At 39.3% G+C, this 17521-nt stretch overlaps 1 protein-coding gene across 2 annotated transcripts in view; it reads right to left on the reverse strand.

Annotated features, from left to right (window-relative positions):
* The window catches only part of phip (PHIP subunit of CUL4-Ring ligase complex), a 36710-nt gene extending 23159 nt beyond the window's left edge, over window positions 1–13551 (reverse strand). For both annotated transcript variants that reach the window (XM_088002163.1, XM_015002424.2), the window contains exons 1-13: window positions 13401–13551; window positions 13227–13285; window positions 13112–13141; window positions 12899–12958; window positions 8578–8728; window positions 8268–8366; window positions 7039–7199; window positions 3403–3624; window positions 2461–2561; window positions 2265–2335; window positions 1373–1473; window positions 1167–1207; window positions 618–716 (exon numbers count right to left, since the gene is read on the reverse strand). In XM_088002163.1, coding sequence (XP_087858289.1) covers window positions 618–716; window positions 1167–1207; window positions 1373–1473; window positions 2265–2335; window positions 2461–2561; window positions 3403–3624; window positions 7039–7199; window positions 8268–8366; window positions 8578–8728; window positions 12899–12958; window positions 13112–13141; window positions 13227–13285; window positions 13401–13440 — 1235 coding nt within the window. In that variant the 5' untranslated portion in view covers window positions 13441–13551. The remainder of the gene's footprint in view (window positions 1–617; window positions 717–1166; window positions 1208–1372; window positions 1474–2264; window positions 2336–2460; window positions 2562–3402; window positions 3625–7038; window positions 7200–8267; window positions 8367–8577; window positions 8729–12898; window positions 12959–13111; window positions 13142–13226; window positions 13286–13400) is intronic.
* Between the last annotated feature and the right edge of the window lie 3970 nt (window positions 13552–17521).

Genomic DNA, 17521 nt, shown 5'->3' on the forward strand with positions numbered 1-17521 from the left:
TATCTGCGGTTCATTCAGGCTGCAAGGGAGCAAGAGAGAGCAGGACGTTCCAGTAGGTAACAGTAAGGCTGAGCGCTTTCAGTGTCATGGAAATCTAAAGGGTTCAGATGAGGATTCAGACACCTTTGGGGAATATTGCCTTGTATTGTAAGTCGGTCTTTTTAAAGGACTGCATCAGTCCGTTTCACATTTAAATTAGTTGGGTCAAGAATAATAAAAACCTTCACCGTAAGCATCAGATAAAACAACAAAGAATGTTTCTACAAGTCATTTTTGGTTTTAGACTTCTCCTTTATAACGTCACTTCTGCATTCCAGAGTTGATCTACACTGCATCCTCATGAATTCAAGGAACTGATCGTAACGATTTCCCAGGAAATGTCATGTTTTTATTTTTATTAATTAATTTTTTTTTACTGAATTAAAAAATAAACAAGGAAGCAAACAGGGTTTTGCTCAAGCCCCCAAAATTATTCGAAGCATTTTTGGCAGCCTTGCACACACACACACACACACACACACACACACACACACACACACACACACACACACACACACACACACACACACACACACACACACACACACACACCCACACGCGCACACACACACACTTACCCAGGCAGTTTGGTCTGCATATCCAGCAGAATGCTCTTCCAGCCCTGAGGCTGCAGCTGCCAGATCCGAGCCGTACCATCCCTACTGCCACTCACAAACCTACAGCACATAAATACATACAAAGCACTGAGAAGGAGGACTAGTTCAGCTTTGCATCACCAATCATTTTCCTTCATGCACAGAAATCGAATAAAACCTGAAATCTATTTTCTGTGCACCTTTGCATATTTATACATCTTTCTCCCTGCTTAGATTAGGGCGACTCGGAGGGGTGGGAATAACAGCTGAGCGTTTGTTGTTTGTGCGAACCCCATGCGGCCACGTTCAGCTCAACACTGAGCGCACACGGTGTGAAAGAATAACTGAGTTGGCTTGTGTGTGACACAGAGAGTGTGTAACAGCGAGTATCAGGCATTAACTAAAGGTGGCGTATTCTGCTGACACAATCAAGACGCAGCACCCAGAGCTTCCTTTAAAAACAGCCCTTCAACAGCGCTGCATATCAAAACCTGATATTTTTACTGTGAGGCTCTGAGGCGGACAACTCACCTGTCACTGCAGTGGGAGAACTGGATGCTGTCAACTTTATCCTATGTAAAAATAATAATAATAATAAAAGAACTGTCAGAATGCACATTGTTTTTTGTTTTTTTTGTTGTTTCAAAATCAAAATCAATTACCACAGCTGTTAAAACTGTGTCCACCTACAGAAAAATTCATGTTTCTCAACAACAGAATGAAGTATTCAGACTCACAGTGTGGGACTCCAGCTCAGAGATCTTCTCTGGTTGACCCGACCCAAAGTAGTACACCCTAATGATGTGATCGGTGCTTCCTGTTGCGAGGAACATCCCGCCTGGACACCGAGGGAAAAGATTAGAGGAGAACTCCTACTTGTGATTTCTGAACCATTTGGAAGAAGAAGGTTTGTTTTTGTCAGTTTCAGTTTCTTTATTATTTATTTTACATTGGTTGTTTTATTCCTAGCTGCACTGACTGAACAAATTAAAGTTGTGTTGTTTTTACATGTTTTACCAAGCTTGTGAAGCTACTGGTGTATTAGCTGTACTGGTGCAGAGTTATCAAATAAACCAGTAATTTGGTACGTTCACATCTGTGTTTAAACAAAGAAACATTTTTAGTCAATTCAGCGTTGGTTTTCTTTATCGACCGATACTAAACATCAGGTATTTGTATCGGTATCGGAGGTGGAAGTTATAGATTCACACTTCAGTGTTGAAAATCGGTTTAGTCATTATTCATGTAGCACTTATTACAGCTTTCATTCGGAAATTGTTGTTTGAGAAGCTAAATTGGTTGAATTATATTTTATTTATTTATCAGAGTAAAGGGACAGAGTATAAATGTGCAAACAATTTACAGTTGTAACATGATGAAACCTGAAGATGTTTTACTCTGAAAAGGATTAAATACGGCTGTTTCATTGGTCGTAAAGTATGATGATTCCATATTTCTATGTGCAGGTTCAGTTTTCAAACTAGGAACACTTGAGATGGATGACAAATAGATTAAGTGAAGGTTTAATTTCACACCGCAGCACACAGCTGCTGTAAAGCCAGTCTCGTTATTTAATTACGTCGCCTCTGACGGCTTGTTGTGTTCGTAATCAAAGCGAGGAGAGTTCACCTGCGCTGAAGGAGGAGCAGATCATCTGGACGCCAGGTCTGGAGCGCTCCGTGAATTTACTGGGTCTCTGGCTGCACAGGCATCAAGAGAATGACTTAGAATGTGCAAAATAATATCAAACAAATGCTTCACTCGAAGGGCACGAACGGCACTTCGGCAGGAAGGACATGCACACTTCCAATTGTTTTCCCCTCACCCGAATTTGAGCGTGCGAGCGTCCCACTGCCAGAAGCAGATGGTTCCGTCAGCTCCAGTGGAGGACAGGTAGCGCTTCGAGCCGCTACAGAGAGGCGAAAACTGCAAAGAAAATCGATTACTGATGAGCATATATAAAACTCAAGTGACCAAAAAGAAAAAATATATAACTCTTAAGCTTTTTAAAAAAAATTTTTTGTAATAATCACTAAACTCAGGTGCATTTATAGGGAATTTATGTGGTAAACTAATATAAATTAGTGCACAAAATAATACATGGGTTTCAATTATAAGTCTGCTAAAAATACTGGTTAATGGACTCTGAGTAAAGGAGTAAAGACCAAATCCTCCTGCTCCCCCCAAGAAATATTAAACTGTGTCATTTTCCTTCGACTTCCTATCTATGCACTGCATTGTGTTGGTCTATCCCATAAGATCCCACTGAAATGCACCAAAGTTAGGTATTTACCACGAGTTTAATAAGTGTGAATACTTTAGTACGCCTGCTGCATCTATAATGTGTGCAGAATGTAGTGGTAAAGTTGCATGTTTGAGCTATTATGATAGTAGGATTAAAATAAACTGCTGCACAGATAAAAAAAGACGAGTTCTGGCCACAAAGAAGAGCCAAAATATGGCCAGTTATTAAAAAAGACATGAGAGTATAAGCTCATTTGTAAAAACACAAAATCTTACCAAGTATTTTTGACCTAGTTTCTAGAGAAAATGTCATAGTACACTTGAACTAAGACAAAACTAACTTAGTGACTTTCAGCAAGAAATAGTGTTTTAAATCAATAATTTCTTTAAAAAAAAAAGGGCTTTTCTAAGAAAGTACTTTTTTTTGGCAGATTATTTCATTTATAACTTGGAAAAAATGTCTTGTTTTGTAGGGGAAAAAATGGTTTACATCATGCCACTGGCAAACCTTGACTCCCCCTACCTGTAGGGAAGTGATGGAGGCCGCGTGCCCCTCCAGGACGGCCAACGGTGCGCATGTTTGTAAGCACCACACTCTGATGGTCTTGTCGCAGGACCCGGCAGCGATCATGGTGTTCTCGTAGCTCACGGCCATGTCGGAGATCTCAGCAGCGTGACCGCGCAGGGTCGCCAGCAGACGCCCGTCGTCGGTTCCCCAGATCTTCACCAGGCAGTCGTCTGAGCCCTGGGAAAGAAAACGGAAAAAGAATGCAACGGCATGACTGTCACATGTGAAAAAAACATCTTAAAATGGCTTAAAAACAATGAAACATGGGAATATTGAATTAGAAGATGATGGGACACCAGTAAAGTCTCAGGAAGTGCCAGTGGAAACCTCTGCCTTGACTGAAATCTGCAGCTGTCCACTTGGACAACTGCCTTCTGGAGAAAAGTTTTATGATCAGACAAGACAATGACTAAGCTATTTGGCCAAGACCACAAGAATCATGTTTGGAGGAGTCAAGGCGAGGCCAGTTTAGCTACCAGTTGTACTGGCGCATTCCACAAATCTGGTGGAGGACTAACTCCACACATTCTTCCTCTTCACTGCAGATCAACAGTAAAATTGATCTATGTGGCCCAATTGGGCAATGAGCCCAAACATGCATTCAGATAAGACGTTCTAGAACCTCAGCGCCACACAAGACATCTGCAGGTTTCACCAAGGCAAATCTAAGACTTTATAAGACCTCTATGAATGGAATTTAACACCTACATCTCGAAAGAAATGTACAGACTTCATCTGACTGAAAATTCACAATAAATTCAAAAATCTTTTTTTTTAAGAGGTAACTTTGAGACTGTGTGCTACATAATAATACCACCCTGAACTGAAACTGTTCAGATAAATCACTAAAGATCCAAACAGAATATAATATGCAACGCCATTGGAGAACGTATGTAAACCTTTAACCAGAACTATGCATGTGTTTACTGCAATATGAGAAATATGCTCTGTATTTACAAACAAAAAGCAAAAACAACAAGTGTACTTTTATTGCAGCAACATTTTTGTCTTCTATTTAAAAACTGGATACATTGAAGTATGACTAAATTGCACTTAAACACTCTCACACTAACATGCAATAGAGTGCAGGAAAACATTTGATCATGAACAGGAAGAAAGGCAGAGCTACTGACTAAGTGCCCAGAAAGGCTGACCTGCACAGAGCTAAAGAAAGTAGAGCAAGGTTCCTCAATTATTAGCTGCAATCAAGATAAAATAAAATAAAAAATTTGAGAAAACTTGCAAAGCAGAATGTGGCTGAAATAATATTATTTATGTCTGATTTTTGTCTTTTATCGCATTCAGTTGCAACTGATGGTGAAGAACGTTGACAATAAACACTGTTCTGATTTTTATCAAAATCTTAAGTAGCAACAGAAATCACAGAATGTTTGAGCTCCACATCAAATAAGGTCCAAAGAAGCTTAATAAACAGCAAGAGTGCAGAAGAAACCTGTCCGATTAAAGGTCGTTACATTAACATTCCTTAGTTTGAGCAGAAGATCAAGAGCACAACTCAGGCATGAAACCCGCCTTCGGGGGTTGAGTAGGGGGAGAAACTCGGCTGAGCATTCCTGTCTGTGATCCAGCCTGTCGGGGGTTAAAATGTTTTGCAATTCAACGTGCTGCCACATCCATCTGTGTCTTGATTAAGATCTCGACTTCATTTAGAAACACAACAGGTCACCGTCATTGTGATGCAAAAACACACATCAAATCTCTCCAATTAAAACCAAGAAGGTAGGACTTCGGAGGGTGATTTTCACTTCATACATGAGTTGGTGGGTAATGTTGTGTTCTTAATTTTTATCTCAAGAACATTCGACTAGAAGAGCCCAGATATTGAGTGTAGTTTATGAAAAGGTAATAGATGTTTGATCTGAGGGAGATTTGAATCTGTGAAGGACATTTTCTGTATTTTTCCAAACATTTTTCGACTACGCACAAACTCTGATTCACCAGAATAAAAGCGTCAAAGTTTGGAAAGAGAAATATAACATCGAAACAAGGAAAACTACAATTACAGAGACTTTTCATCCAAACCAAGACGTCTCGATTTGTCATCTCCAATGACCCTGATAATGAGCTCCGACCGATTTCTGAGCTATATTACACAAATCAATATGGATGCCTGAGAATCTATGGCTTAAGCAAAACGGCTCACACTTGTTCATGGAATAATCAGAGAGTGTGTTTAGGCCTCACACACACACACACACACACACACACACAACAATCTAATAATTAATTAATATAAGGTTGCAGCTGAAAGAGCGAAGAGATCCAAAAATAAGCAAATAAATAAATAAAAGTGATGAGAGGAGACAGCAGGAGAGAAAGAGAGAGGGAAAAAAAAGAGAGAATGAGAAAGTGACAGAGCGAAAATGAATTTTAACTCTGGCACTTAGCCAGCCCCTCAGAGGAAACATTTTCCCCAGTTAAGAAGAGGAATAGCAGGAAGGGGACTGCGGAGGGGAAGGGAACAAAGAGGGGACAGGCCAGGATGAAGATGGGTTGGAGAAAACGAGGGACGGATAACAGACACAGAGAGACAATCTGAGCTCCCTTCCTCCCACCCTCCTTCGCAGCAGCCAGCCATTTTTAGAGATTTCAGGAGCAGACGCTGGAAATGGTGTACTGCAGCAAGCGGTGTTTAAATCAACAACATCAAATTGTTGGACCCGTGTTGGACTCGGCACGAGACGTGGCTGTTAGATCAAAATTTGTTGGATTTGTTTCTTCCATATCCCGTAGCTGTGAGTGACTGAGTGCAACTTCTGTGACGTAGGAGAAATGACCCGAACAGCAAGAAAAACAGACGCTTAAAGGTCTAATTAGGTAAACGCAAAGCTACCGACTCGTTCAGAGCTCAACAGGCTCCTTTAAACACAAGAACAAACAGGTGTCTCCCAAACGATTATCTTAGTTATCGATTAATCTATAGATTATCCTGACTTGACGATTAATCGGTTTGAAAAAGTGGCACATTTTGCAGATTTTTTATTTAAACCATTTTTGCGCTATATTAGAAATACATCTAAAGGTAAAAATAAACTAATAATTCAATTCCTTTTTTAACATTATACAGCCTAAACTGGAACATAATTCAATTTGGAGCAAAGGATGCATCTGCAAAATGTGAAAAACTGGATCTAATATTAATACAGAGTAGGGATCATGCTGACTTTTTTTTTTTTTTTTTTTTTGATTAACCTGTTAAAAAGGTGCTTTTTGGAGAATTTGTTGTGAAGAATTTGAACCTAAAACTATTCCACTTGAGGAGTTTTGGGTGGAACATTTTACCATGCAAAGGATTTTTCTTAAATACAAAATGTTTTTATACTTTATACAGTTTTGGCTAAATTACTGCTCTGAGTATGTTCACCTTTCTGGAAATGGCCTTTTTTTTAAACTGTCTACTCCAATTAACAATTAATTGTTTACTAAATTAGTTGAAAAGTATTTAAATAATCAATTAATCTGATTAATCTGTTCAGCTTTAGTCCCAACTGAGCTCAACTAAACATCTAAACATATACCAGCAACACCAAATGCAAAAAAAAAAGAAAAGAAAGAAAACGGCCTTCTTACTGTGAAGATGCGGCGACCCGTCCTGTCGAAGGTCACGCAGTACACTGACGACAGATGTCCCAGGATCCTCTTGTGCATCTTCATGTGTTGGTAGACGGCTGTGGGCACCAGTTGACGGAGGCGGTAGGAGCCGTTCAGTCGACGGCTGTAGCTCGTCTCCACTTTATGGGCAGAGAAAAATCAAGAGAATCAGTACAAAACTCGAAGAGAAAAGAGTTGAGGAGTGTGCTAGAGAGGGACCGGTCAGGTTTGACCTGATCGATAACAAGTTCTGGGTTCTTTGAGGTCTGAGTGGCAAATGAACCCAAAGTAAAGTGGAGCGTTTACGAGAAGATCCCAATTCACAGTCATCTGATTTTTATTGTAGTAAAACAAGTGTGTCAAAGTGAATGCTGTTGGTTAGAAATTTAAGGAATATGGAAAAAATACAATTGTTTTCAGTAAGTTCAGGGAAAAATTGCCTGATATGTGACAGATTGATTGGTGCAGCTATTAGTGTCAAGGTACGTCACGGTTTTAAAAAGTTTGGATTTCAAAACCACAAAATAAGGTTTCCTAAAGCCGACTGGTGACAGGCGACAGAAGGGGCCTGAAAGAAATCAGCTCGACTTTTCTTCATTTTACAAAGAATACAAACTCAACAGCAGAGCTGTGACTATCGATTATTTTAGTCATTGATTATTCTGACTATTAATCAGGAAAAAAATTGACACATTCTACAGATTTTTCTTAAACCACTTAAGCCTTTTTACACTTAGAAATACATTAAAGATGCAAATAAACAAAGAATACAATTCCTTTTTAAAATAAGAAAATAAACATCTCAGTAGCTTGAATGGAGTTTATTTATCAGTTTATTTCCTTTAAATAAACTGAAACAGGCGAAGCTAAACTATGCAACTGGAGGAGTTTTAGGTAAAATGTGCTTAGCCTATATTGTAGTGCTAAGCACAAAATATAGGCTTTGATTACCCTGTCAAAGCCTATATTTGATTAGTGTGTCCTTATGAAAAATAACAACAAACAAATTATTAAAACTACGATACACAATTGTACTTTTGCAGCAGTAAAAATAATAGCTGTTTTTTTCTGTTTTAAATTTAATAAATGGATCAAATGTTGGTGTACATACAGCGACGCAGTGTAGTTTTACTTAAGGTTATCATACTGTGACGAACCCATCCAAGCTCGTGCATGTTCAAGATAAAACACATAATGATAATTCATACCAATATTGGGTGGACTCCCATAAATAATAGGTGGCTCCGGGGGTCTTCCACAGTGTAGTGCTGCCAACGCCGAACCTTTCCACACAACATGTTTGCAGCCTGGAAGAAAATAGGAAGCAGAAACAGTCATGTTTTAAAGATCGCTGTGCAGCACACCTTTGGCTTGGTCTGGATGTATTTAAGCCCTCCATCTTTTAACACTTTCAGATTTCGTTCCCAAAGGTTTCCATGACAGCCTGCACATGTATAATGTATATCCACCGGCTTGTGTCGATGTTAAAAGCAGCTCATGCATTGTTCATCCACTTACTGTTGCTGGTGCGCAGGAGGTTCTGCCTGCCGGCCCCCAGCAGGCTGGTGAGTCCCGGCACGCTGGCGGGGACCTCCCTCTCCAGCAGCGGACAAACTCTGGAGCAAACCTGCAGCAGGTGGTCTGGAGCGACGTGTCTGCACAGCTTCACCTGAACACAAGCGTTCAATCAGCGACCACCGCGAGCAGGACAGCAGAGAAAAAAAAAACAGAACTCTCTCACCCTGCTAAAGCATCGTTAGCTTTGTGCTAACGATACAGAAAGCTACATTTGATACAGTTCCTCTCATTAGAACAAGCCTTAAAATACAAATATTCAGTCAATAAAACTGGATTCGAGTTGTTTTAACTTCATGCAGTCTGTGTTATATGAAAAATTGATGTGACTGGTTTACCCAAGGGGAAAAAAACTCAAGTTTGAGATTTCAGCTTTTTTTAATAGAGAGCAGCTGCATAAAGAAGAAAGTGTGCGTGCAGGCAGGTATGATTATCCGACCCGCGTCTGTACTTTTCCATAACTCTCACACCGTTCAGCTAATTTTAAACATACTGAGCAATTGCTGAGATGTAATTGGGTCGTTTATATTCTGGCAAACTCACTTTAGTAGCATTTCGTAGAAAAAATACTGTTCCGTAAATCCAGGCTAAAATAGTCAGTGAGTGAGAACCTCATTACAGCTGGTTTCTACTGGATGACATTCAGCTTTAAGTTCATCGCGCCATTTTACACTTCCGGCTTAAATGATGAAGCTGTCGACTTATTTTGTGAAACTCTTTATTCAGCATTTCTATCCTTGTTTCGTATTTCCATGTATGATGTTTGCAAATAATGTTTTTGAAAAAAGTGAGCATCAGTGGATGTGAATTGCCACATTTTATGACATAAGGCATTGGTAAGTTAGTGGCATCAAAGCACATCAAGCTTTCAACTAGTTAAGACTCTAAAACATTTATCATCTATTTGTATAGTTTTAAGTCCAGACAGCTAAAACTCAAGATGAAACAAGACACAATATTGAGTTTATGAGAACAAGGCCTTTACTCTTTCTTTTCCCAATCTATGCTACATTTAGACATCCAGCCATTGGTTGTTATAGTGATGTTTTCTGTCTCCTTCAGCGTCTGAACAACTTGCAGTGCTTACATGCTGTTTTGATCTTATCTGTCACCATTTATCATTATGGAAACCCAGAATGATGCCAAATCTTCTATAACAAGACAGCAGTCACCTCAACGAGAAATACTCTGTTACTAGACCATGAAGTACACTAGATTCATATTTATATATAGAAATCACATATGCAGGCTGGAATCGAACCTGCAACATCCCGATTGCAACTCAACTACTCTACCCACGGAGGCACAGCAGACAGGCCACAGTTGAAGGTCTGTAAAGCAGCAAACCTGTTAGTACAAGGTTGTTATATAAGTGTTGCTTGTGCAGAAGATAAACATGACATATTTTTGAAAAACAGACATAACTCTACTTATTGGGAATTAAATTTATGCTGCAGCTTAACCTCATACATTAAAAAATAAATAAATAAATGTTATAGATACATCTTAATACAATCTTGTATTGCTTTCTGGCACAAAAAAATAACTGTTGCTCTTTTCTCATAAATCAAAGGTAATTGGATCACGTTACAAGTTTTTGTGTTAAAACTCAGGTATTTTAACTCAAGATTTTAATACCGAGAATCTCACTGTGTGTAAGCAGGTCATTCATAATGTGCCTGCACATATCAAAAACGCTGAAACAATATTTTGACCAGTCGTGAGTATGAACTTAAACCAAAAACGACAAAACTGGAAGCCAAATTGACATGTTTAGAGTTTGTACTGATAGCTGGAAATGTATATCTAACAATAACTTATAAGAAACATCCAGCAACATAAGGTAAGTCCTTTTTCAAAATGACTTACCATCTCTATGGCTTTCCCCAGAAACAAACAGGACGAGGCTAACAAAGACAGCTAACCGTTGACCATATTCCTAATACTACATTCTCTCTCAAAATGCTCAATAGGAGAAGCACACAGCCTAAAATGTCACATAGCTAATGCTCAGCAGCAGAGAGTAAGGGGTTGGTGCTTGGGGGGGGAGTGGCACACAACATAACCATGAGGTAGGAAACAGAAAAAAAACCCAGCCTATAAACACAGAGTGTCACTGATTCCACTGACACATGGGGGACTCTCTTGCATGGCCTACTTCTGAAGAAACACACATGCCTGGATGACTCAAAGAGCATGCAACACACGGCGGGATTAAAGGGAGGAAAATAAAAGCCTGGTGTTCGTTTAAGGAGACAAGATTCTGTGATAAAACATCTAAAAACAATTAATTTACACTGCACGTCTCAGCTGGTTAAATAAGCTCACTGTTACACATTTACTCCTAGAAAACGCACTCGTTTGCTTAATTTCTTTATCTAATCCGCAACCATAACTTATTCCCCATGACACACACACACACAGATACCCTTTAATTGCTTTCAACATCCTTGATGGCGCTGAGACGTGATCAGAGTTGCCAAGCACATATCAGAGCCCGACTCAGGCTGATCTAATAACGGCACGTAAAAACACACACACGTCCTCATATACATAAGTGAAAGATGTGCAAAAACAACTGGCTCCATTTTCCTTCAGAACACACCCCCGGCCACGACTGCGCCAACGCTGAACACATGGTCCCTCACACCCACTGCAACTTATCTATTTTTTTTATTCTTTATATCTTACACTTCCTTGCGTAACAATGAAAATGTGAAATTAGCAACAAAAACATACATATGTAGCTTCTAATTCCAGTTTAAATTACTTGGTCTAAAATTAAGCGAACATTAAAGGATTACATTTTTAAATAAATCAATAATTCAATTGATCAGCTACTAATAAGGTAACAAAATATTTCAATTTTTTCAAAAACGCAACGTTTCAAAAACGCTATGAATCCGTTTAATTTACATAGAGGATGGAAATAATCAAAAATCTAATTAATCCCCCCCCCCTTCAATTAATTAGCCATAATTAATATTGTTAATTACAACAATATCAATGAGGGGTATGCGTGTGCTTTTCATCGCTGCCCAACCCCCCCCCCCCCTTTCTTTGATAAAGAGGCAGAACACCGAGATTTGAAACGCCCCACGATCCGCTTTCCGTTTTTTGGTCGAATAATTAAAACCGCGTCCGCAGGATTTTTGTTCTTAAATACTCTACACACAACAGTAGATGTTACACACAATAGACCGGTGAGGTTGGCTGAAGAAGGGAGGAAGAGGAGGAGGAGGTGGAGGAGGGGGAGGAACGGAGAGACAAGCAGGAAGAGCGAGAAAAAGAAACGCAGCCAGGCAGAAGAAGCGCGCCGTCAATTATTTTCTTTAAACATCTAAGATTCGTTTCTGTCGTAATTCGCAGCGTTTCGCCTGTCGATCTCTACACGCACGTTTTCGTAAATGCGAGGAAAGACACCTGCAAACCCGTGTGTATATTTATTTCCTTTAAATGTGTCACATTCAATTACAAAATATCAATATTAAAATAAAAACAATTAAAATGGCAACAACAAAAATGAGTCGACTACTTCACTTCACGCGGGCGAGCTAAGACGTAAATATGCACGCGATAACAAATGGTCTCCACGCCCCCGTGCGTAAATAAGCGCTTATAACCGTTTGTTTACATGACAATTAGCCTTTAAATTAATAGGTCTAATAGAACATATCAGCAAAAAAGTTACCTCTCATCTTCACATGAGCTGATCAGCTTCCTTTCTTGAGCTCCAACTTGCATCCAAGTTCCCCTATAAACAACTCCTTCTCCCAGAATGCCTCCACGCCGAGCAGGGAGCTTCAACAGAGCAGCTTTACTAAATTCTGCTGTTTATATCTCCTCTCTCTTACAAAAAAAAAGTCATCTTTTCCAACTCTTGCCCCATGCACACAAATGTTGGTTCTTTGTAGGACAAGAGCGCCTCCATCTCTCCCAGGCTTGTGGCGCAGGGAGTCCCTCCTCCTGATCCTGGCGCTCCCACACCACACAGCCCTCGTGACGTATCAACATTTCGCACACTATTTTCCAACAACTATTTAAACCTTTTGGACCTGCGTGACACCGAACCCGCACACCGGGCTGCACATGGGGTCGGCATTCGACCCGGTCGGTGCTGCAAAACAACCCCCCAACCAGGAGCCAGCTCGCCCCGAGAGTGCTTTAGGGTTCTTTCTTTGCCACCTGATTTAAAAATTGCGGGAAATTCAATTTTTATTTTGCTCTCTAAAAACTTTTTCCCTCGGTTATAGAGCAGCCTTACCAAATTTTTGTACGTCCCGGGGTGCTCCTGCCCTGTCCAGTCCAGCCTTCTGGGTAGCAGCTAAAACAGAGAAATAATGTAGAGTGTGATCACCCAGTTCATAAATGTGTGGAGTGATGTTTTAAAACGCTAAATGATAATTCAGAGAGAAAAGGCAACATCACACAGTACAGTGCAGAGAGAAGCATCTCTCTCGTAGTGCTGACTGCTTACCTCCTTCTCCTCCACCTCCCTTATCAGGGTCTGAAAATAGGATAAAAACGCAAAATTACACCTCATGACAATTTTGGACATGTTCTAAATTAACCTAAAATGCAAAAACACCAACCTCGGCGGCTTTCTGGCACGGTCCAGCCTCTAGAAACCGGGCTATTAGGAAGTACAGTTCTGGTACGGTTGGAGGGGAGAAGAGGACGGGAGCTGCGTTAGAAGAGGGTACCGAGGAAAATTTGGGGGGCTATTAAAACAGCCGTGACACACTCTTCGATCTCACTTTACTCACCAGAAGTCAACTGCGCGATGTGTGTACTGTCTGAAGCCATTTTGGGTGTTGTTTGCCAGGGCAGCGCCAGAGCTTGTGTGCTGGGTCTAGGTGGCTGCCCTGTAGCTGTCACTGTTTATCCACCAGGAAGAGGCTGCCTCCATTCAGCCTCGCTCGAACATAGTCCCGTCTGCGTTAATATTCATCCGCCGAGCGTCAGCTAGTGCGCGCCGTACGACTCGCTGCGCAGGATAACGTTCTTCAGATGTTGGCGACGAGTGGCTAAAATATCATTATGTTAACAGATGCTTCTGCTAAATTTTATTTTCCGTTGGTTTGCATTGTTTTGTTTATTTGTATTAATCCCCCCTCCCCCTCAACGAAAATGGCGGAACCACACAAACAAGTGCGTCTCACTCGGTCTCTGTAGAGTGGAGCTAGAAATGGCAGCCTGCTAAAGCAGAGGACACATTGCTGTAGCTTAGTTGTTACGACGAAATTAGCCTGTATTTACCACATTTTACGACAAAAAACGTATTACACAGTTGTAATTTAACAGAGGACGCAGGGAGCGTTGCATAATTTATACGACATTGTTTAACAGAATTTGTTGAATATCACGGCTCCCGTGTCCGTGAAGGATTTACAACCGTTGTATCTAACTGTGTACATTGTTTTAGCTCTGCAAACGTGTGAATATGCGTGTGTTTTTACTTCGCTCGTTGTTGCCGTCTTGTATAACACGACGTTGTAACACACCCACTCTGTGCCGTTTGGTGGGGAAGTCGTCCATTTCTCTTCCAAATATTGCTAGGCAGTAAAATGGGGGGAAGGGATGGAAAAGGGGAATGCAGCTTAATGAATGAAACCCCGTGAGTTACAGCAATTTAATAACAATAGAGACTGAAGGCTGACCATCAAGGAAGATTCACAAGAAAACACGCCGCAGGATGACTTACAGATAAGAAAAAGAAACAACAGTTAGTTTAAGCTACTTTTTGCATCATTTACCCCAAAGTTTTATTTAGGAATAATGCTAAAACAAGCAACTAATTTTTTTTCAGTGTCCATACTAATGTTTTGTGTGTGATTTTGCAAACTTGGGAATGTAATAACCAAAAAGATCAGCACACAACGTGGAAGTAAAAGCATGTCTCACAAAAGTTAAAAGGGTTGATTTTAGTCGTATCACACATTTGAAAGTGCTTTTTGACAGAACGAAAAAGACTTAGCTTTGAACGGACTTTGACTGGGCCAGTCTCACACACGAGTATGCTTTGAAACCATTCCACTATTCCACTTTCGCCCTGTATTTAGCTTCATTTATCTTCTCCTCAATCCCTGTAGTTGAAGAAAATCATCCCCAGAGCAGCATGCTTCCATCACCGTGTGTCAAAGTGACAGTGGTGCGTTTCTAGGGTTATGTGAAGTGTTGAGTGTCTGTTTCATTTTCGGCCTTGTCTATCTGGAGCATTTTCTTCCACCCTTTTTGCTGCGTCCCTCACACGGCTTGTGGCAAACGACCAACACAACTTGTCATGACTTTCGTCTTGTCGTTCTTTCATAAAGGCCACATTAGTGGAGAGGATGAGTAATTCTTCTCAGGCGACCTCCGCGTCATGTACGCACACAAAGACTAACGCTTAGTGCACACGCTACAAGGTAAATCTTCCTTAACTTTGTCTTATTACGAACAACACTTAAACTTAACTGCATCCATAAAATGTATAATATTTTGATTAAAAAATAATAATTGTAGTTATATTCATGTGTTTACTTAGAGCAAAACCAGCCAGGAGTTAATGTTCTCCCAATGTGAAAACACAACAAAAACAAATAATCTTTTTATGTTTTTAAGATAAGAAAGTAAGCAAACCAGAAAATATTTGTTGCTCCTTTTGCCCGTTTGTTGCGACCATTTAAATAGTTGTTTTTTTTCATATTGTAGAAAAGTTTAAAAAAAAAAGCAATTTTTATTCAACAGACTAGATTTCCTGCAATGAATAGCTTTTTAGTCTTCAGTGTTCAACCCCTTGATAATAGCTCCCAACATAACAATTTTATATTTACTAACGCAAGGCTTTATTCAAACATGATTTGGAAAACAGAAAACCCTTACAGGTTTGTTTTGTTCTGTTTTTACACCTACATGTTTTAGCTCATTCAGCTAATTTTAAAAACAAACCAAGATTACCTAAATAAATGCAAAATGCAGATTTGAAATAATTTTCTCTTTTACGGAGGGGTAAAGCAATCCAAACCAACAGTTGAAAATATAATTAACTCTTGTTTTTAAACCACATTTTTTTTTACTTTTTTTTTTATTTCACCCAAACCTGATTAGAGTAGCATTTGAAGAATCAAGAAATTACACACACACACACACGCACACACACACACACACACACACACACACAAAACACACCTTGTTTGACATCATGAAGTGGGCTAAAATATGGCAAAAACAAAAACATCGCATTACGATTGAAAGTAAACCAAGAACAGAACAAATGATTGTTATCCAAAACTCCTGATGTCAGTTCTCACCAGCACAGATAAACCCAAAATTACCCCCGGCAGATTTAAAGATATTTTCTTTTAACCAAAATATTTGCTCGTCATAGCAAACGAGACGGGCATCGCTCAAAATAAAATGAAACAAGCAGTGTCCTTTAAATGCTACTAATAAAGAAAATCCATCTTTTAAAAAATAAAAATACCTTTCATACTCTTTCCAGCAGAACTGAAAGGTTTCTGCATTTTTCCACATGGATTTTGATAATTGAACTTTGGTGAGGAGCTCCAAGTCTCTGAGGTTGGAATGCCGACTTTCCATCACCCTAATCTTTATTTCTCTTCACAGATTCTCTATCAAGGTAGAACTCTATCATATGACTTCAAATCAGAAGAAACGTGTTGTTGAAATAAATAACTATTTTACTGCCGTAGCATTTTATCAACTTTGAAAAATAGAAGGGGGGGGGGAATAATCTGCCATTAATTCAAATACATTTAATCAATAGAGGAAAAAAAAACTCTGTTAATAAATAATTGCATTGTACAAAGTCACAAATGGTACTTTTTCTTGAAGCCTTATGAATCCCTTTCACATACATGCCGCTGAAGCATTTTTAATCCATTTCTAACTTAATTTGTCATTTCTAATTAGTAATCTTTACCACCTAACTGAAAATGTCTTCTTAATATCTCTATTAGCAGGACAGTTTTCCAAAACTCTTATTCAAACAAAGTTATATTTGAAATAAAGCATGAAATTATGTTTTTGCAATAAATTATTACTTCATTAGATTTTTTATTTTTTACAACATTAACAGATGTGCTCGCAATTTTGTCTGTATTATGTCTTGCTGGGTTTTTTGGGGGTTCTTTTTGGTTTGTTTTTTTCTTTTATTTGGAGGGGGGAGCATTGGGCTGCAAATGATGTGCATTTTAAAATCAAAATTATTGTTTCTTTTCTCTCCATAAATACAGAACATTCCATTCAGGTCAATTACTTAATTTTCTCTCATCTAAAGAGGAATCAAATACAATTTGTAAACATGTAACCACACAGCAAAGCAGTTTTACACAGATTAGTAGAACTAAAAAGTTGTCTCATTGAGATTTTTCAAATCTAGATACATTTTATTTAACAAGAGCGAGCTAAAATAAGAAAAAAAGTAAGAAAGAAAAGAATACCAGTTAAGTTGCTGACCTATGGAGTGACACGGCCACAAGGAGGCAACCTCACCCTGATCCACCCAGCATGTCACAGAGGAATCCGAGGGTATTATTTATTTTACAAACAGGCAGACATCTTAGGAGCAAATAGAAACTGAATGCGCTGTTGTTACCGTATATCGAAAGACCTTGTTAAGACACTAAAACTGCTGTATTTGTTTCTAATGTTCATTGTTTTAGCAATTCTGTAGTTTCCACAGTTTTTACTACAGCTTACTAGAGTGTACAAAATGCTGCAGGGGGTTTAAATTCCATCAGTTCGTCCCTTTGTGATGAGGATTCATAAACACAACACAAATAAAAATGTTTGTATTCTGTCTTCATGTAGATGCTACAATGGAAAACCTTGAATTTGGTCGATCACTACAGGTGTTTGATGTAGATGGAGACTTGTTATTTTT

Source organism: Poecilia mexicana, unplaced genomic scaffold (genome assembly GCF_051168715.1).
Source record: "Poecilia mexicana isolate PSO_F unplaced genomic scaffold, ASM5116871v1 scaffold_21, whole genome shotgun sequence".
In the NCBI taxonomy this organism is placed as follows: domain Eukaryota; kingdom Metazoa; phylum Chordata; class Actinopteri; order Cyprinodontiformes; family Poeciliidae; genus Poecilia; species Poecilia mexicana.